This window comes from Argentina silus (genome assembly GCF_951799395.1).
Source record: "Argentina silus genome assembly, chromosome: 3".
Lineage (NCBI taxonomy): Eukaryota > Metazoa > Chordata > Actinopteri > Argentiniformes > Argentinidae > Argentina > Argentina silus.
Window position 1 is genome coordinate 21046365 of NC_139657.1, and position 22277 is coordinate 21068641.

General features: G+C 44.3%; 2 protein-coding genes across 3 annotated transcripts in view; one reads left to right on the top strand and one right to left on the bottom strand.

Moving 5' to 3' along the window:
* The window catches only part of tmem117 (transmembrane protein 117), a 29590-nt gene that overhangs the window by 991 nt on the left and 6322 nt on the right, over positions 1 to 22277 (top strand). The window contains exons 2-6 of one of the 2 annotated variants that reach the window (XM_083665586.1): positions 89 to 517; positions 1661 to 1973; positions 12050 to 12182; positions 19578 to 19677; positions 21135 to 21232. In XM_083665586.1, coding sequence (XP_083521712.1) covers positions 1694 to 1973; positions 12050 to 12182; positions 19578 to 19677; positions 21135 to 21232 — 611 coding nt within the window. In that variant the 5' untranslated portion in view covers positions 89 to 517; positions 1661 to 1693. Of the gene's footprint in view, positions 1 to 88; positions 518 to 1526; positions 1546 to 1660; positions 1974 to 12049; positions 12183 to 19577; positions 19678 to 21134; positions 21233 to 22277 lie in introns of those variants that run through there. The other variant, XM_083665587.1, reaches the window with a different exon arrangement.
* Positions 6848 to 8804, bottom strand: LOC310801548 (P2Y purinoceptor 1-like; the record flags this gene model as incomplete). The annotated part of the gene is made up of 2 exons (XM_083665619.1): positions 6848 to 7845; positions 8759 to 8804. The coding sequence occupies 2 exons, from the start codon at positions 8802 to 8804 to the stop codon at positions 6848 to 6850; spliced, it is 1044 nt and encodes a 347-aa protein (XP_083521745.1).

Sequence of the window (22277 nt, forward strand, 5' to 3'; positions counted from 1 at the left end):
ACGAGGCTTTTTTTTTCCTTTTTTTTTCTAATGCTTCCTGTCTGCTGCCTTCCTTCCCCTCTGAATATAAATAAATATATCGCACAAGGAAAATCACCCTGCCGCCTGTGGGAAGCGCAATGTGTTTGTTACATTGCATTGCACTGATGGTATGCGCCCGCCGTGGGGATAGCATCCATCAGCCGCGCGCATCTTCAGCATCCCAGACACAGATCAGCGAGCCGCTCCGGCCGTGCTGACAAAGCAGCGCCTCGCTGCCCTGACCCGACGCTGCATGGACAGCCAACACAATGGCAGAGGATTTGGGGGTGCCTCTGTCTTAGCAACAACAGGTCGCATGGATAATCCCGCCACAGCCGAGCCAGCCGCGTTTCCCCTGCTCGTCGTTACGATGATTAGAGCGCCGCTGTCGGCTCGCGGGGCTTGATGAGGCAGGAGAGAGAGCCGTGCGGGAGCACTGGGGCTTCTCGTCCTAACAATACCGATTGAGAGGGAAACGCAAAGCAGCGTGGAGCAGGTAAGTACGTGCGTGCTTATGTCAGTGTGTGTGTATGCATATATAAATACAGGAGATGCATTCTGATGAAATCCATATGTAGCTGGCTTTCATTGCACGGAGTAGCCTACATTTCAGTTGTGTAATCATATAATTCCAGTCGTGCTGGCAAAGCATAGGGATCAAGTGTTATCTGACATGGGCTAGATTTGCTGTAACATTTGCCGAGACAGCATCGCTGTTGTGACGATGGGGAGATGCATGTGTTCATATAGACTCATATCGAATGATTGAGCTCACTGAGACCCAGAAATTACTAGAACTGAGAGGGAGATTGGAGACTTAAAAATGATAGCGCTAGACCACAGTATTTCCTGTAGTGCTTTTAAAGTCGCCTTTCTTATTGCTTATTGGTCACTTCAGGACCAAATACAATTCTTAAGGTGGTCCAGAGGAAAACATGCTGTGTGGGAGGGATATGATTGCTTAGATTTGTTCAGTGAATTGTCCCTATTATTACCATAAGCCTACAGATGGTGCATGTTATTTAAGTTTTTCATAATGGGGAGGGGGGGTTAAATAACACTGTGTTGTAATAATGACTAACATGAAACATGCAAGCTGCTCTCTGACAGAATGTAGTGGTATACCTACCCTGAGCCATAACATTAACACCTAAGGCAGACATGATGCTTGTGAAATTCAATCGTTACATATAGAAGTTCCAAGCAGGCCTAAATCTGGGACCTGACATCATCCCATATTCCCACTGTGGATATTTTAGGAAACAGGGTCGGAGGAGGAGGGAAAAGCATTTGGAAGGGCCAGGAAAGGCATGGAGGGCAGTCATGGGACGTGTGTGTGTTGGGTGTGTGTGTGTGTGTGGGGGGGGGGGTGAATAATAAGACCGTGGATTTAAAAATACAGAGGGCCGACTGTTGGGAAATTACTCAAGCGCTGCCCAGCAGTGGAACCAAAATATCAGCATGATGGTGCTAGATGTACTTTAAGGGACGGGACTCAAGCGGAACAAGGAGGACAGGTTACATGTACGGACATTTTAAAGTTTACAGAACTCCATAAACTCAGATGTTTTCACTGTAATCTGCTCTATATTAGAGTGTAATCTTACAGAGAGGGGTGTTTTCCTTCCCTACCCCACAGGTGGACTGCAGCTTGGGACTTGGGTCCTTCAGGATGGAAATTGATGCCCGTTTTCGATACTATTTCCAGCATCCATGGTCTCGTCTGTTCGTAGCCTACCTCGTTACCTTCTGCAACTTCCTAATCTTCGCCGAGGACCCCGTCTCCCACAGTCAGACTGAGGCTCACATGATAGTGGTGGGCAACTGCTTCTCCTTCATCGTGAACAAGTACCCTGGTGGGGGATGGAATGTCCTCAAAGTGCTGACGTGGCTACTGGCCATCATCACTGGCCTGTTCGCAGGGAAGTTCATATTCCACCGCCGGCTCTTTGGTAAGTCATGCGCATCTTAATGAGGAATGCAGACCATTGCATACTGACATTCTCATGAGGTGTTTTCGTTACTTAGATCAGTGAATCAAAGAAAACAAATACAGGCGATTGACAGTACAATCAGTCTTTGTACACATGTACAGACACATAGTTGTAATCTGTTTTTCTTAGAATACATCCCATCTCAGCTTCTCCCATTTCTATTGCCTTTATGTATTTCAGCCTAATTGTCCCTCCACTGCCCCCCCCCCTCCCTTTCACCCTCTTGTCAACTGCCCTCTTTTACCTCCTCCCTCCTCCCTCCTCCCTCCTCCATCCTCCCTTACCACCTCAACCCTCTCCTCAGCTCCCTCCCTCCCTCTGCTCTCATATACTTGCGACTGAAACCCTGCCACTTCCTTTGTTTACATTGCAAAGAGGCTCAGATGACTTCCTGTGACTCACTCATTCCATTTGCCGCTCACTTAAACCATGATATTGGCAGGGCCCAATTCTTGAGATGAGCTGTTAATGACTATAATTAGTGGGGGTCACAGCATGATTGATCTTTCCACAGACGACTGTCTCCACAGAGCATAAATAGAAGTCGAGGAGTGCATGACATGCTCACTATAAATATATATTGCAGCCTTTGGTGCAGGAAAATTACTGTTGAGCTGTTCTGTCCGCTCAAGTCGTAACCTAATTCATTAACAAACTTTTTTTATTTAAACTGAGGATGATTCATACGCCATTCAGTTTTAGGCTAAAACTAAAGATGAGAGTTTGAACCCCCCCCCTCCTCTGAACTTTCATAATTGTGTGGAATATTGTGTCACAGTCACATGGATTTCAATCAGTGCTCAGCATGGCTTTCTCCTCTGAGGGCAGTGTATTCAGGTCAGAGCTCTAGCCTTAAAGCCCAGGCTGCAGGGGAAAGAGGGAACACAGAGAGAGTGTGTGTTTGTGTGTGTGTGTGTGTGTGTGTGTGTGTGTGTGTGTGTGTGTGTGTGTGTGTGTGTGTGTGTGTGTGTGCGCAGTCTTGAGTGATGGAGTGAGTGAGAGAGAAAGGCAGGGAGAGATAGAAAAGGAGAAAGTGAGTTTGAGAGATGGAGGGGGGTTGAGCACAACATTTCTGCAGTTCTGTTATGTCATCCTAAAATGCAAGATGTGCAGACCTATGTGCAGACCTAAGAGCCACTGATGCCCACAGTGACTATATATGTGTGGAGAGATGTCATCCATTATGGATCATTAACACAGCAGACACAAACCACTATACCCATCCTACTGCACACTTGGGTGCTTCCATTACTCAAGTACAGAGCACTCTGCTGCAGCTCCTAATCTACTCACCCAATGATGTGGAGGCAGTAGGCACACTTAACTGTATGAAATGTCTCATTTACCAAAATGAATAAATATGAGCATATTTATTTTGGTTATAAGGGTCATACATCTTGTAAAAGCCAAGTTATGGCTCTATCAAATGTCTTACATTTAGATATTTTGGTTATGAAGTGACGGTACTTGCGTAATAGTTGAGTTATTCATGCTGCTATATTATTTGCATTTGTGTTCAACCTTGTATCAATTTGTAAGTAAATGGAAACCAGACATTGTTTTGCTATCTGACACATTCATTGTCACCATCATTTATCATTCATGGCCTAGAAAAATCTGAACACCACAAACACTCATTTTATGGTGTATTACACCACCTCCTTCCACTTACCATGTCACATTTTCACAGAGTACTAAATGCAGTATGCAATTTACCCCCAAACCCACTCAAACATGAAGTAAGCCAATTGTGACACAATACTCGCATTGACATTCCAAATCCACTCTTTTGTTGTTAGCAATCATGCTAATCATCTAATGGATATGAGCGGAGGTAGGGCACAATGGTTTTTCTCAGATAGCACAGCTACACTGCACACAAGGTGATGGATGGCTACTGACAGACTATTTGGGTTAAGACTACCTCAGAGGCAGATGGACAACCTATGCTATTTCATCCAGACACTCAAGGCTATGTGCTCTCCTATTGAGTGACATGTCTTCTGATCATTCAGTGGGAGCTTGACTGTTTCTGTGCATTTGTTATAATAAGGACATAACGTTGCGTTGTCTGGTTTCCCTGCCCATTCAAGGTTGTACGCCTAAAGTTGTTCGTGCTTTTGGAAAAATAAACTCTGTTGAGGGCAGCATTACACATTGGGACTTTCAGTAACAATTCACTACTGCCTTTTATGTATCCTTCATTTTACCAGGGCCCTCACATATATCTTTCTCATATAAACCCTGGAAAAAGCCTATTATTTTGATTTTTTCCCCCTATTGTTACGATAATTTTTTCCCCATATTGTTAATATACAGTATATAGTGAAAATATGGAATTGTATTTGTATTTGTTTTTTCAGTCCCACTCCCTAGGGCATCCCTTGTAGTAACTTGTACGACAGTGCTATATCCATCGTGTCTTTATTGTTTCCCTACTGATCTACAGTAGCAAAGCACTCACTGCTGTGTGTGTTGTTGGGCCTCCCTCTGTAATAAATGGCTGCCCCTATCTAGATAATGAAACAGGAAACTGCTTCTCATTTTCTTTTGTGCTGCATCACCTTCAGGATTAACATAATATATGCATCTCCCTTTTACAAGGCTTGTGGTTTCAGTGAATGTTAAAAGGTATGTTTAGCATAGTGAGTATTGAATAATGGCCCCATTGCAGGTTAATATGGAAAGTCATCCGAACAGGATTAATCTCACTGACTGTAGAAGTTACTTATTGAATCAAATGCAGATCATTCAATCTACCTAAATAGTGTAAACCACTTGAAGAAAGACTTATTTGGCATCCAATTTCTTTTGATCAGTGAGGAGATCTGAGGTTAGTAGCAGTGTCCTGCTCTGCATGCCTGTGATCATTCCTCTGTTGTTAAAGTGTACTCCCCTTTTTCGAACGCTGCTCCTGATCCTTGACTGTAGCCTTGGGGATGCCATCTGGGTTCTGTCACATGTTGTTACAGTGGTGTGTTATGGAAAGGATGGCCCTGTGTGTGGCACTGTAGCTGGGGGTGAGGTGTGTGTGTGTGTGTGTGTGTGTGTGTGTGTGTGTGTGTGTGTGTGTGTGTGTGTGTGTGTGTGTGTTGTAAAGACCTGATACAAAGTGTGTGACCTCACACCGCCCCACACTGTTTAATATACAGCTGCAGTAACCTCCCTGTGTTAGTTGGCCCTAGAGGTTGCCCTTTCACTTTAAATAATAGATGAGTGTAGCCATGCCAGGACCCGACAATGCCCTTATGGCCTAATGTAGTTTACTGTGGTGCATTTAAGATATGGGCCAGTAAACCTTCCCACTGTGTTTAAATTGATGTGTTTTAATGCCAATATTGATGTGTGTGTAGCAGAGCATTAAGGATACGGAAATCCACTACGATCTGAGACGGCTTCCCTCTTCCTATGTTGAAATGATGTTGTTTTAGAGTGAATGGATGTTTTGCTGTTTAATGCATTTTACTCCGCCAACAATGTTTTAGCTTAAATGAGGTCTAATACGATATCTAGTGCTGAATCGTAAATGTATCCATTATGTTTTAAGGTTCCTGATTTTATTGCTGTGTCTTCCATTTCCCTGACAGCATTATAACAAATGCTAAAGAGGTCCATCCACAACGTAGTCTCCTTTTCAGGTGCTTTTGATATTTACATAACACTCTTACATTTGTCTGATAACCTCACTATGAAAACTGCTTTTGTAGGAAAGATAAAAACGGCCAGGTTTTTGCCGAACCCAGAGAGAGATGGCAAACAAGTGAAATGGCAAGGGGAAATTGCTTGTTTACTTAATGAAGTCTCCTGTATATAGTTCTTATCTGTGCCATAAATAAACAGAGAAAATGATTAAACAAGGCAGTGAGAGTGGCTTGGACCAGGCCAGCTCTGTTCAAACAGCCTTGGTTCTGTAAGTGCTCCCTTCTCCCAGTGGAGGGAGTGCTGTTGTCACATCCCAGGGCTGATTCATTGCCTAGACTTGTAGCTACTGTAGGCCTCAGCTCTGTGGACCCTGGTGCCCGTTGTCATGGTTATTCCTGTGGTGACGGTGATGCCGTGACTGGGTAACACAGCTGGAGGTGTGATGGATGGGGGGCTTCAGTCTGAGCTCACTGTTGTCCAGGCAAAGCCAAGGTTCTCTCTCTAGTGTATAGCCTAGCACAGAGAGAGGTGTGTCATAGAGAGCTGTGTGTGTGTGTGTGTGTGTGTGTGTGTGTGTGTGTGTGTGTGTGTGTGTGTGTGTGTGTGTGTGTGTGTGTGTGTGTGTGTGTGTGTGTGTACTGATAACCACTTGATGGTGCAATACCCTAAACATGAGACTCTGATTCTGAAGACATGTTAATTAGGTTATTATGTATTGTGAGACGGTGCTTACATGGAGTGTACGATATGAAGGGGAAAATCAGGAGGGTTTTTATGCATGAGATACAAATTACAGGGATGGATTGATGTGAACAAATCAACAGCCACTTCACATCATCAAAGGTTTTTTTTTTGTCTTAGCTCAATGTCTGCTCTTATTGTGAACGGTGAGATTTGGATTAACACTCTGTGACGACAGCAGCCCACTCTCAGTCAGAATGCTCCTCTTACTCCCATCGGCGATCGTTTCCCCAGCCTCTTCAATATCAGATAAACAAATGTCACAGATAAACCTGTACACTGCTCTTTCTACATAAGCATATTGCTATAAGGCAAAATTGATACTTTAAAAAACACCTTGCAGATCCGTGTGAGAGATAATGTCTCGCAGAGGGATGTGGCTACAAGTATGCTTACAATTCATCGAATAAAACTAGCTAACTGACAATGACAAGTTAGTCCGGCCTCCATCATCCCTCCACCCCAACCCTCCTGGTCCGTCGGCAGCACAGCCCCCTCCGCTGCCCTTTCCTGAAGGCCAGGAGCCTCCTCTGAAACCTCTCGCTGGCCAGGATGTAGAGCACTGGGTCGAGGCAGCTGCTCACGCTGCACATGGCCTCAAAGAACTCGTAGGAGGCGTAGAGCACGCTCACGTTGGCCGGCGTGACCTGATCATGAATCCTCATGAACAGCAGGGTTATGACCATGACGTGGTAGGGCACGAAGGATATCACAAACACCAGCAGAGCAGCCGTGATCAGAAGAGTTGGCTTACCCAGCCACTGCCCCCCGCCCCTCCACTTCCTCCTGGGGAGACCCCATAGCACCTGCACAGTCCTCACGTAGAAGGACAGCATGATGCTGAAGGGTAAAGCGAAGCTGACTAGCGTCCTGATGATGGTGATAGTTTTGAGATAGACTATGGGGCCCTGGATATGGTCCATGCACACAGTCATGTTCCCCGGTCTCTGCATGGTGAAGGTCGAGAAGAGGTCAGGGATGGAGCCCAGTAGGAGCAGGACCCAGGTGCAGGCGGAGCACAGCTTGGCCTTGCTCACGTCCCACCACCTTAAGGAGCTGATGGGATGCACAGTGCCAGTGTAACGGTCAAAACTGATGAGGGTGAGGAAGATGATACTGCCGTAGATGTTGATGTTGAAGAAGATCCTCTTGAGCTTGCAGAAGGTCTGGATGTCTTTGACGTAGGGCCTCTGGAGGCTGAAGTAGATGGTAAAGGGGAGTATGAGGATCCAAGCGGAGTCACACAGGGCCAGGTTGAGCAGGAAGACGTTGCTGGTGGTGCTGGTCTTCCTGAAGCAGGTGTAGTTGAGCAGGGCCACCACGTTACCCAGAATTCCCAGAGGGAGGGCGAAGGCAAACACCACCAGCAGGATGTAGCAGTACCACTGGCTGTTCTCAAACTGGCTGCAAAATGCTGTGGACTGGTTCAGATACTCCAAGAAAAACTCTGTGTGTGTGTGTGTGTGGGGGGGGGGGGGGGGGGAGGGGGGGTAGAAGTTAAAGCACACATTTAATTTCAAGCAGTTCTAAGAGGTGCTATTTTACAATATTACATAGTAAAGCACAGTTTAGCTCAAGGACTTTCAGAACATATGCCATTACTCGTAATTATTATAGTAAAAACAAAGTTATTCTTGCCCAGGTCTTAGACATCTCATTATGAATGGAGTCAAGTCGAGAATCTTTGTATTAATGAATGATCGTCTGCCCTGTTTCTAAAGCCTCTCCATCTTCTCATAGTTCTGTCCCCAGTTTCCAGGCATCACAAGTGTCTCCAGGAAGTGACAGCCTGGCAATGTAATGGGAATAATGAACCTTGGATTCCACTGTTGATCTATTACCTCCAATATTTGCCTTTGTTTGCAATCAATCACTGACAGGTTATTTATGTTGTCTGTGCAAGCGGAAGGTAACATTTACTATGATCACATTTTGACATATACTCTGTCTGCCCAGTTGCAGTGACAGAGTGACAGAGTAGAATAGTCTTCAACCACGTACATAAAACGTTTTCCCGATGAAGTTACAGTATCAATCTATTACATTTTAAGTGACATCTTTATATCACTCAATTTCTTAACTGATCAAACGTATTGCAGACACACTGATATGTGTCCCACATTCAATGTAGGTTATTTTTTTAAATATCTTTTTTTAAATACATATTATAATAATAATGTCAAAATAGACTAAATAGGCACACATACAATAATTAATGTTACAGTATAATGAGCACAAACAATCTTCTTATTTCCTTACATTGTTTATATGTATGACTAATACATGCACAGCATACATTGTATGGTTATGTATATCATAATGGGAGTTTAAAATATATATTTCAGAAGTTCTGTACCTACCCTGTTTGATCAGCAGAGAGTTATTATTGATGAGATGTGGTATCATGGTGACAGGACACAGCGCTCTGGTCTCCCTCAGACCACCTCCACTAGATATGTGCTTCTCATCAGTCTGGTGGTGTCGATAGACTGCCTGTCTGCTAGTGACGTGTGTGTGTGTGTGTGTGTGTGTGTGTGTGTGTGTGTGTGTGTGTGTGTGTGTCTGTGTGTGTGTGTGTGTGTGTGTGTGTGTGTGTGTGTGTGTCTATGAGCTGTTCCACTTTGCCAAGGTTTGTTTGTATTTCAGTTGTCTGCCACCAAGGTTCCTGCTTGTCAGCCAAAATGATTGTGTATTTTTTTTATGATAAGTCAAACCAAGCTTAAGCGTTATGACCTTTGTTTCATAGTGTTGGGTCCATGGTACTTGATTTCTGGTATTTGTATTATTAGAAAATTGGATACCAGTGTGATCATCATGTAAACATCACAATATCTTTCACTGAAGTGATCTACATGAACAGAACAGCTATGTGGTAATGTCACTGTAGCACCACTAGATGGAGACAACTCCTTATATTTGATAGATGGTAGGCTAATGTCTTGAGAAATGGAAGACATTGAAACAAATTGCAGAGGTCATTGCGTGTAGATTAATAATACATAAGCACAGCTGACTGGAAATCAAAGTCAACTGTATGTTTGTATGTGACGTATTTAGTGCACGTATTTGTGCTTAATTGAATTGTGTTTGTGGATTGTACATACAGAAATTAAATAATTTGTTTGCATGTTTGTGTATGTGTGCGTGCGTGTGTGTGTCCTGCTGCTAACCTGAGCTGAGTGTAGAAGGCACTCATGAATCACTCCTTATCGGGCCTCTCTACGGAGGAGAGGTGTGATAGTTCAAAGCGCTGGCTGAATAATCTTGAATCACCCCCTAGTTAAATCCTACACAGATTGGCTAACAGAGGGCCCGCCGTGCTCGTTGGCTAGGCTGGTTGCTTTAAAAGTCAGATGTGCCGATACACACTCTGCGCCTACATCAGAGATCCTCCTTGGCTCTGAAGGCTATTAAGTTCACCCATGCAAACCAATCCAATTATGGAACTGTGATGAATCCCGAAATGCCACAAACGGAGCATCCCACACTGGGCATCTGCACATTGATGAATACCACAACTTTACAATAACCATTTTAATAGGGTTGTTCTATATATACAGTATGTATACCATATTGTATGCCACACCTGGCAACTCCAGTACTACACACGGTGTAATGTAAACCAATGGTACAGTGAATACTTCATTTAGTCTCTATAAGGCTGTATAAGCATGCATTGCGTTGCTGTGCCTGTTTAATACACCATATGACAATGTTGGAGTCTACACAGAGAAGGCCATATTTATTACAGCCATAAAACAACATAGCGGGATTCCGACTCTCTGTAGAAATCTCAGCGGCGTTGGTTTTATGTAGAAAGAATGAGGTGAGCGAGCTGGGATTGAACAGCATGTAAAGATATAGGAGAGCTGTTGGCCTTGTGGTAATGGGAAAATAAATGGAGCATTCTGGTTCCTGTCTCTGGCTGCGTGTGGACACAACACAACACAAAAACCCTCCCAGGGGGCTGTAACTCACAGTGAAAGAACCTGACTGGACTAGAGGAGAGCAAAACAAAAGACTTGTGTTTGAAGAGCAGGTTGCTGCTGCTAGCACTACCTCAGATTTTCCAGGGTGGACCAGCAGGAGAGATCCTTTGTGTATGTTTATTTACATCATTTACCTAACAGAGACAATGCACATAATCCACTTTTCAGATAGTACTGAATTGTGAAAGTAATTGACTTAATTAAATAGCTAATTTTCAGAATTTGTAGAACTTCTACTTCTACTTTTAGAATTATGGGCCTTGAAAGGGAGGAAGGTGCCAGTGGCAGACTGTCACTGTATATAAGAACAGCAGGGTGGGGGCGGGTCTGCAAACTGCTATTGTCCAGTGTCACCAAGTATTTCAAATTAAATGTGTAATTGTCAGGTTTTCCGTTATATGTCATCAATAAAGCCACTTCCTATAACCTACAGTATATGTCAAATGGATTGTTGCAGTAACTGAATCTCCTGGTCCCTGATATAATCAGTAGGTCACTGTAATAATGATACTGCCTCCAAGGAGCTATGTACTTACTATGAACTCGATCTCTTTAAAATAACAATAGTGTGATATAGCTGTGGCACCCTAGGGGACGTCTGTGATTATGTATTCTGAGCAGAAGGTGTGGTATCTGAATCAATCTCATGCTCTACCAGAGAGTTTTTCCCTGTAATTTATTCCCAGCCAAGAGAATGAAAAAACACCACAGGTCACAAGTGTTTGAATAATCTGCCTCATCATGCTGAACCCTCCTCATGAAATAGTGGGAAAATCCTCATGAAAAAGTGAGCATCAGTGCTTAGAACAGCCTCTCCTTTTGATTTCTGAAAAGACAACGTACATGTATATGTGTATACATCTTAAAACCAACAAGTGTATGGATATACAGTGCCTTCGGAAAGTATTCAGACTCACTCCTTCAGTGTGTAGTTGATTCCTATGCAAATCAGAGACCCTATAAAAACAAAGATGTTAATTCCAAAATTACATGAACTATTATCCTTGCATTAAGATATACTCATTTCAACTTATTGAGTTTATTTGTTGATGACATTTTTGCATATTAGCTAATTTTAAGAGTGTCATAGGAAAGGGTCTGAATACTTACACTTTATTAGGTACACCTGTTCAACTGCTCATTAACGCAAATATCTAATGGTGTGGGGGATATTTTCTTGGCACACTTTGGGCCCCTGAGTACCAATTGAGCATTGCTCAACGCCACAGCCTACCTGAGTATTGTTGCTGACTATGTCCATCCCTTTATGACCACAGGTTCATTTGATAAAACAGAATGTGCTGTGTAGTTGTTTATTTTGAGTCTGTGCTGTACGCCTACAAGTCGGTCAGTTTAGAACAGTCTGCTGTATAGTTGGTCCATCCATCTTGAAAAGAAAATTACTTCTGGGGGAGGAAGTGATGCTTCAGATTGGTCTTTAATCATCATCTCAATGCTTAAAGGGCAAAGCTTTGAGTGAGAGAGAGAGGGAGGGAGAGGGGGGAACATCATTGATGTGTATGGGCACTGCGTATCCTTTAATCTTCATTTGTGCCCATATGTGGTAGACAGTGCAGCAAACTCATTGAGAGAATGCCCTTTTGAACAGAGCCACTGAACAGGTGTCTCCTCACGCCCCCCCCCTACCCCCCCTCCCCCCAGGTCGATATCTGCGTCTGAAAATGTTCCGCGAGGATCACGGCTCCTGGATGACCATGTTCTTCAGCACCATCCTCTTCCTCTTCATCTTCTCACACATCTACAATCTGGTCCTCCTGATGGCAGGAAGCATGGGGTAAGCCGCTGAATGTCTCATCTGTTTTCATCCATCTGCTTTCATTTGTTAGAGCCCCACTCTCTCCGAATTGACCATGTGATTGATCCCAAAGTCTCGCCTGAGCGGAGGCTCAATCTCACTCTGATCAATCACCCCTAGACTCTAAGTCAGGGGGTAGGGGAGGTGGGAGGTGGGGGGTGGGGGTGGGGGGGCACACCTGAAAGATCACCTTCAACACCACCATAACTCCAACCATGAGTAGGACAGCCATCTTGACTTACTGACTAGCAGCATGTCAGCTGTGTCATCATGAGCCAAGATGGCTTCCCCTCTATCCCTGATTTTCATTACTGTTGCACCGGTTTGCAACCCAGCTGCAGTCCAGTGTCTGACACGCCCATTCAAGCCAATGACAGGAAACTATTTATGCATTTATGATGTGTCATACTGGAATAGAAAACCTGCACTCATATCCAGCCACACTCAAGGTCAAGAGGTGGTATGATATACCATGTGTTTGTTTTCATTGTAAAACATCAAAATGACACCTGTTAGTTCAAACACAAGTTGTCATTGAAGTTAGCCTGGGCCATAATAGGATTTGTCATCACATATTTCTAAGCAACACAGATGTGTCCACACCATCCATAAGCCTGGCCACATGCAGGCTATTAGCTAGCAGGATAGGTGTTGTTTTTTTATATGTGAAAGGAAGGGGATATGCTTGTATAATCAGCCCATCCGTCACACTGGCCAGAGCTGTGACAATGACATCCATCTTGGCTGCTCTTTCCGGTCGGCTGAGGGAGGGAAATGCATGGCTGAGCAGAGGAGCTGGTCCGCTGAGACGATAAATGTTGCCCGCTCAGGAAAAAAGTTCCATTTGCAGTCTCATTGAGTGTCTGTCAAAGAGACAATTTATTTTTGCTACTCCTCCTTGATTTTAACAACGGTTTTGAGAACTAATTATTCAATCCGAGTTTTTGTTAACTGTCTGAAAATGCATTACATATCATGGAAACGCGAGATGCAGTATTCAAAACTCCAATTGGATTATTTCTCATTGCGTCTATTAGAAATATTACGGTAAAGATGACCGACTTTTACACAATTTAAAAAAATGTTGCACATGCAATTGGGGTGTGTCTTGGTGGCTATCCAGAATGTATTGGGGGAATGTCATTCCAATACAACGGGGGAAGATGAACTTATTCTGCGGCTGTGAGAGAAGAAAGCTGTGCTGAGTGACTGTGTTTACAGTAACAATGAGTCAGGGATTTTCACTGGTCAGGACATAACAATTGATGGCTTAGTCATGATAACAATCCATTCCAAACATAACAAGTTGCCTCTGATGTGAGAGTTCCAATGACATCACTGGTCATTCCTTTCATGCAGGGGTATTCTCAGAAAGGTAGATGGTGCTATTGTAAAGCAAGTGAACGCAGCTGCCTGCCAAGAGGCAGTCGGTAGGAACCTTTTCTCTGCTCCACACCGCCTTTTCCTGACTGTTCTCTCCCAGGACCTTTAGTGTGTCCTCTAAAGGCCTGGGCTCTGCCAGAGTCCATTAGTGTTTCTATCTGTGTTTAAGACAGACCTGTAAGAGCAGTGTTCACACTCTGCCAGGACGCTCCTCAGGTTCTGTGGTTTTGGGCTGTAGAATGGGAGCCAGTGCAGCAGAGTTAGCAGAGAGGCGAGCGAGGGAGGGAGGGAGAAAGGGAGGGAGAGAGGGAGGGAGGGAGGGAGGGAGAGAGGGAGAGAGGGAGGGAGGATGGAAGTGTTCCAGCTCTGATGATGCAGTGAAACTTAAGTCTTTTGATCCGTGTCCAAGACTTTTTCTGCATGTCCCCCGTTCCCTCACTCAATATGAGGACGTTGTGATTTTTTTTTATTGAGGCAAAGCAAAAAAGGAAAAGAACAATATCCCCTCTGTGGAATATCAGCCCCTGGGTGGGAATGAAGGGTATTTATTTTCCTTTCATTCAGAAAGTACAAGCCACTGTGAGGTATTATTGCCAAGGCTTTTTTTAAAAGGTATATATTGGCACTGGTTTACCTCAGAATAATGATGACTTTGAGTAAACACACCATGAAGCCCCTGCGCTCGGCATCCAGGTGTGATAGAGCCCTGCTGGAGAGGTTCTTCTTCTGGCCGGCCCCCCACACACACACCACATATTGTTCCCATCTCTCACCCCTCTGAAGAGGTCCGGCTGTGTGTCTGGGCCAGTGTGCCTGTGTCTGTGTGTGTATGAAGCCTGTGTGTTGGGGGCTGGTTTTCTCTCTCCCTGCTGTCTCCTTGACCTGCTGCCATATGCTGTCCATGCCCCTCGCTCATTGATATGGTCTCATTTTCTCTGACCTTTCAGACTGCAGTGGGCCTGATTAAATGACAATAGGCCTAAAATATATATTCATTATTCATTCATTCAATTATATCAAAACATTATTCAATATTCAATATCAAGTCTTAAATTGTGTAAATGATCATGGTTAATAGAGCAAGCAGTGTAATTTTTCACATGCACAATATTTATTCATCATTTAGTTGAAGAAAGTGTATCCAGCAGTGTCATTGCTTTTTAACTATAACACCAATATCTGGCCAGACAAAGGACATTGATCAAACATATGGCCGTGACATACGCCAATATTAAAACAGATAACGCAGGGTCAACTGCCATCAAACAGTAGCTTACCCCAGTGTATGGAACAGCAGGAAAAGCCCTCCACTGTGGCTTCCACCACGCAATAATCCACACTTGTTACCAGCTCTCACATCTGGCCATTTGCATTTTAATGTAACTGTCAGATTAGGGGGCTGTTTGTGTGAAGCCAGGGGAGTGTGACCGCCCAGGGAGTTTGACGCCCTTCACCGGTGCTCTGTCACGCCGCTGCAAAATCCTATTCTGACATCTTACGGCACCATTACCGGCAGAAATCAGCCCCTAATTAGACGGTGTTATTTAATTAAGACAGCCCAATGCGTGGCGCGCACATTAATCATGCCTAATTTAGAGATGGGGGGTGTGTGCGGGGGAACCTTCTGTGAGGAGGGAGGAATTGGGGGGGGGGGGGTCTGCTGGGACATGCGCTTGACACCACCACCACTGCACAGGGCGGGAGGAGAAGGGTGGTTGCGTGCTTCTTTTGTCCTCACCCCGGTACAGGAAAGGAGGGAGGGGGAAGGGGGGGGGGGGGTGATTTGGGGAGAGGCGAGGCAGATGACTGCCGCCACCCTCTGAGCTGGATTGTAGCACACATAAGAACATTGTCTCTGTTTACCATGATTCTGTCTGTCTGTCTGTCTGTCTGTCTGTCTGTCTGTCTGTCTGTCTGTCTGTCTGTCTGTCTGTCTGTCTCTCTCTCTCTCTCTCTCTCTCTCTCTCTCTCTCTCTCTCTCTCTCTCTCTCTCTCTGAGCTGGGGTAATGCCATAGACTAGCAAATTTGAGAGGCAGAATAAATGGCATGTTGATTTATTTAGGTCCTCCCCTGTTGAACGCAGTGAGAGATGGGATTCCCTGCCGGTGGTGACAGAGCAAACAGACCCACCATCAGGAGTGTTCAGAGACCTGGGCGTGTGTGAACTGGGACCTGCTCTTGTTAGCTGTGATCAATAAAAAACACATATTCTTGCCATAACTCTTTCTCTCCATCCCTTCCTGTCTGTCTTTCTCTCTCTCTCTCTCTCTCTCTCTCTCTCTCTCTCTCTCTCTCTCTCTCACTTGCACACGCATGCGTGCATGCACATGTCTACGCACTCTCTCTCTCTCACACACACACACACACACACACACACTCTGGTCTAGTACTGTCTAGTCTTATTCTCTCTAGATTTTGAAGAGAAGAGTGAAGTAGCGAGAGAGCGTGTCTGGTACCACAGACAGGTCAGTCGTTACCTCTGCATCACCAGCTCACCTTTTCCTGCTGTTATCTGGGACAGGGGGTGGGGCCACAGTGGGAGGGAGTTGGCCCAGCCCCTTTTACAGGTCATCCTCATGCAGAGAGAAAGCCAGCTACTGTCAACAGCAAATGCAGTAACCTTGACAACTGTGGAAGTCCACTGGGAATTGCAAATAGGAAGAAGCGTAAAACATTTTGCGTGTCTGTCTGTGTCTGTGTTCTGTTAAATCTCTCCACTTCATTATGTTTCTCATCAGGCATTCATGTCTTTGATAGCATTTGAAAAATAATTGTTTTGTAAGCACCGTTTTGAAAGCACTGTAGCATAAATTCTATTCACTGCTTTGACGCCAATTTACCATAAAATATGATTCATAAAAGTTGTCTCGACATTTCTAAATACCATACACAATGCAGAACCAATCTCCCCTTGAGGGACTCCAGCAAAATCTTTGATTCACCATTTGAAAGATTGTAATGTTCCCATGGGCAATCATATTTTATGCTTAACATGTTGGTTTTTATGTGTTTGTGTTTTATTGCTTGTGACAGTAAAAACGGCTAAGTGGATTGATAAGGTGCTTAGACTTGGAGACTTAATTTAGGACTGTTTTAATGGAAAACTGATACAGTAGGCCGATACTGTGGTGGCCTGGAAAGTGCCCGATGGTTATTCACTCCCACTCTCCCACTGTATGAGCAAGTGTTGTGAGAACAGGCTAAAGGGCTCAATCTGAAGTCAGTTTAACACAATACGTGGGCTGATACTGCGCTCACTAGAAAAGGGTGTGATGGATTGAGATTGAGGTAGAGAGATCTGAACTCGCCTTAGGGGATCATTTAAGTGATATGTAAGAGGGCCCCATCATGACAGGTTTATGTTTCTCAGTAACAACAACTCCTCAATGTTGTGTACTGTAAATGTGCTGTAATGTACTGTAGTGAGTGGAAAAACTGGGAATCTAACTGGGAAGGTGACAGTGGACGTTGCCATGCTCATGTTTAAGCCTACAGACTGAGAGCCCCCTGAGACATTATAGGTTGTACACCTGCCATACTCCACAAATTCACAATTCAATCATATGCCGCAAGTATGAAAACATGCATGCTTCCGTATGGACTGGAGGAGGACTGGTATTTGTAGACTGGAGGACACGCTCTCAACGTGCTTCCAAACACCAATTATAGGGCAGAACAGAGCCGGCATTACTGGCTGCTGGACCCACAGGAGCCATTTTGGGTCTGATTATTCATGGTGCTCCTGTACTGATGTTCCACCATCATGAACCCTCTCATTAGGTCACCCGGTTTGCAGGCCATTAAATTTTCAGTGGGCATGAATAAGTCAGAAAGCGCTGCCTCTAATCACGCACAGAGAAGTCCCCAAACTCTGAGGTGCTCAACAGAAGAAGGACAAAAACCTCAACATTCGCCCAATTAGATATCACAAGGAGTGTTTGCTTTGATCCCAGCTAGCATGGTAGTAGATTTAAAGCTGCGCGCACAAGGCCAGAAAGCATTTCCAGAAGTATCGATTATAATTTTGCAGGAGTAAACGACTCCCGGTGGGATCTCCTTGGCAACTGGACAGACGCCAAGCCACTGAGCATCTAGCTGACTTAATGCAGAGATAAATCCCCATTCTAATCAAGGGGTTTTTATTTGTGCACGAGGTGAGGTGATAAGTCACCATTCCCCTCTCGTTTTCATTAATGAATCCCTGTCACCGCTGCCTAATGGACTGACCATTATTTATGATGGGCGGTACATTGAGGGATTTGGGGGAGGGTTGTGCGTTTTCAATTTCATTTGGGGGGAGGGTTCTATGTTTTTTTATATATATATATATAGTCGAGGGGAGGGTCATGCAATTTGTAATTTATAAAATGTGTGTATAATTCAATTCTTCAGAATTCCCTCCTGTATGCTCCCGTTACGCTCCGTTTGCTCTCTCTGTATTCCCAAAAGCCACCGCATGGGACGCATTTAAATGTTCGGGTAGGGCTATGGAAAAAAATATTTTTCTTAGTGGAGGGTCCTTTTTCATATTTTAGAGGTCCGATTCCCTCCATGTCTACCCCATCATAAATAACGATAAGCCCCTAATGAATGCAATATTGATAGTGTATGATTTATATGGCGCCCTTAATGCAGTTGCCTCAGTGTATTTTTAACAATCTGCCGCTTTCATGACTGTAGAATACACAGATTAAAGAAAACAGGTGCCGTTTGGGGTCAACAGTTTGCCAGATTATAATGGACTGCCTCCAAGTATTCATTATGCTGTGATATTCTGCGGCTGGAGTTAATGGGTAAGAAAAGGGATGAGAAAGTAGCGTTAATTGAAGATAAATGCCTATTAAACACTCTCTAATAGGATAATTGGATCATCCTCTCCTGGTTATAAAGAGATTGTTGATCGATGTATTTTCATTTCCAACAGATATAGCTAGCTATGGCCTACGCTTTCACCAGAGCTCATACCAAAAGCAAGTAACGAGATGCATATTCATATATGTGGCTGTTACTTTTCCAGGCATGTCTATTAGCCTTTACACACAGTAGTCTTAGTCACATAGTAAGTGGTCGTCACATCTGGGAGGCGACTGACCCAGTTTCTCTCAGTGCTATTACCTAGAGAGGATGGAGGCTGACTGGAGGACCACTGGAAAAAAAAAAAAAAAAAAACAGTCTCCACCTACTAGAGGAGAAGGAGACCAGTAATAACTAGAATTTTCTCCATATCAACGACTACTGCATAGTGCACACCATGCCTCATGTATCAGTAATGGTGTTGCTATTCCTGATGCCATTCATCCTGAAGCTATTCCTTTCATTGCTAAGCGAGGCTACGGTGTCGCTAAACGTTTTTTTTGTTATCTCAGGGCAACCGATGGAGACGTCTCATGCTTTGGATAATGCTGATTTATTCACCGAGACATTGGGACAAATTTGTGAAACAGACAGATAATTCCCAAACATTAAGGAGATAGATGAGGACCAAATGAAATTGTTGTTGAATACATTTCGCGACAGCGCCGCAGTGTAAATTGCTTACAACCCTGAAGTCCCTGCGCAGGTAGAGTCATTGTACACTGTTTTCACACAAGCAGTTTGATATTGATTGAACCTGACAGTTAGCATCATGACACTTTGCAGCGGTGACTGTTTTCTTTTTCTCCCCTGTTTATCTCCCCCCTATTTCCTCTTTCCTTCTACCTCTCTCTCTCTCTCTCTCTCTCTCTCTCTCTCTCTCTCTCTCTCTCTCTCTCTCTCTTTCTCTTCCTTCTCTCTCTCTCTCTCTCTCTCTCTCTCTCTCTCTCTCTCTCTCTATCTCTCTCTCTCTCTCTATCTCTCTCTCTTTCTCTTCCTTTCTCTCTCTCTCTCTCTCTCTCTCTCTCTCTCTCTCTCTCTCTCTCTCTCTCTTTCTCTTCCTTTCTCTCTCTCTCTCTCTCTCTCTCTCTCTCTCTCTCTCTCTCTCTCTTCTCTTCCTTTCTCTCTCTCTGCAGGCCTCACATGGTGACAGAGTACATGGGTATCAGGAACGAGAGCTTCATGAAGATTGCTGCAGTGGGGACCTGGATGGGGGACTTTGTGACTGCCTGGATGGTGAGAGAACAACCACCTGCTAGTATTACTACTCTGTATCCTCACAGGGGTCTTCACATAACCACTCACAAGGTCCTTCACATAACCCCCTCAAGTTGAGTGTCTCCATGCGGTTGCAGGTTTGAATTTCAATTCGGTCAATTCTATTTCAAGTGAGTCAAATGGAAAGTTCATGTAGATGTTACATCGCAGTATTCAAATTCATAAACAGAATTTCAATTAATCCCCTGAGCTGGGAGACGATCCAGCTCAATCACAGAACTCTGGCTAGAAAGTAACAGAAGCGGAGGGGAGACATGGAGAGGTCAGAGAGGAAACATGGATATCACAGCGAGGGGTGGAGCAGTGGAGTAGAGGAGAAACCTGCCAGCGGCTCGCCGCTCACTTCTTCCCCTTCCTCCTCGTCGGCCCATCCCTGTTTATTTGTCAACATGAAGAGAGGAGGGAGCTCCGCTGGGAGAGGGCTGCCTGTGCTGGGAGAGGAGTTTGACACCACCCATACGCACGGGAGGGAGACAACTTGACAAGGCATCCTCAGAGCCCCCTTGCATTAGTATTCTACAGTACACACTGCAGAGAGAGGGAGAGAGGGGGGGGGGGGGGGGAGAGAGAAAGAGAGAGAGGGAAGATGAGGAGAGCAGGAGAAGAGAAAGTGAGATGCAGAGAAAGAAAGAGGAGAGAGAGAATGAGAGAAAGTAAGAGGTCGAGCTAGGACAGGAAAGCCAAAGTGCTGAATCCAGACATAACTCGCTGGGTGTTTTACATTCAATTAATTCAAAGAGGCACTTTCAAGACGACCTCTGTGTCTCCTCAACAGGGCAGAAATGTCAGATGTGTCATGGGAAGATGAGTGAAATGGCTGTTTTTGCAACACTGCTCATGCCAGAAAGATTTCACTGATTTCCTGAACCAAATCCTTCACACGGTATCTATCTGCCTGAAGGAGATGTGGCCTATTGACAGATTGCCCTTGCCTCGATGATGTGATGTGTCCTTTCAGAGAGTCTGTATTTGCATTGCTGTGCATTAAAATCCCCTCAAATAGAAGTATGTGCCAGTCAAAGAAATGTACGCTGCTTAATAACTTTCAATGATGTTTAGCTTTGAATCCCAGATATGAATACATGATGTATAAAGTTGTTGAAATGTATTGATTTCATTGCCCTGTATCATAGAGATATAACAAGAATTGCATGTTCAAACCATTTATTTTGAAACTGTATTTAGAATGGCATGAACCAAGCGCAGTCCTATCATTGCAAATTAATATTTGTATTTTATTTGTATGCTGTTTGTTGATGTATACAATTTCCACTAATATGCCATCTCTTTTGGGAGTGTGTGAAGTGCTTGTGCAGTGCAGTGATATGTAATAATATCAGTGATATCTAAGGTCAACTCAAAGCTTGTTATTTAGCTTGTCTCAGGTATCATGTGGTTACCTGTCCCTCTCCCAGGTGACTGATATGATGCTCCAAGATCAACACTACCCAGACTGGGGGAAAGCTGCCAGAAGGTTCTGGAAACAAGGCAACCACAGGATTGTCCTCTTCTGGTATGTTACTCCTGTGTTTCTTTCTCCTATACTCCAGTCTCCTATACTCGTGCGTGCGTGCGTGCGTGTGTGTGAGTGCGTATGTGTGTGTGTGTGTGCGCGTGTGTGTGCGTATTTATGGAAGCGCAAGTTTTTGAGTCACCCTATAGTTATTAATGTATTCAAAGCCCCTGGCCCCTTTGTTGTGTGTACCCTACCCATTACCCATGCTGCTCATGGGGTTACACAGAGTCAATAGTCCTGTTAATCTTCCTCCACTCAATGTCACCACCTTTAATTAGGCAACCAGGAGGGAAAAATCAATGGACACGGTGAGGTCATCAGGCCAACCATACCCATGCCTTTACCTCACGTCTCAGAGACCACAACCTGATCACTACCGCAGCACCATGGTTGACCCGGGCATTTCTAGACAGCACAGCATGGTTCCCTCAGACCTGGTAGAAATCGACATGGTCAACCTCTCTAGTCCCAATGGCATTCATTCTGTCAAGTCAACATGAAAGCGCTTCTCTCCTGTCAGTCAGGGAATGACACGTTGATGTCCATCTAGTGGTTACTGATCATTTCAGGTCATTTCATTTTTTGTTTCTCTTCTAGGAAAGGAATTTGAGCTGATGGGAGAAAGTGGACGCTGTTGAAGCATTGTATATAGATGGGCAATTTGTTGATGTTCAAACTTCGTAGAAACTCTCTCCAACTCATTACTAAGTTTCCCTGTAGAATTGATTGCTCATCCATTAGAATGCAGGATGTAGAACGAGCCTTTGAGGCGTTTCTGATGCCCTTTGTCTTATTGATGGATGCCCCAGGTCTGACTGTCACAATCAATTTCACATCTGACAAGCCATCATCTGAAATATTGTGACCAAAGTATGATTGATGAATGTGTTGAGAAATAGATTTCGACAATATTACACCAAGAGTCTTAGCAAGTCACAAAGTGACAATGCCAAAAGTGCAGTCTTCTGGAGAGAAAAGAATCCACTTATGAATTTTAAAAAGCAAATTGTCTCGTAATATTTTGAAATAGGATGTGACTAGG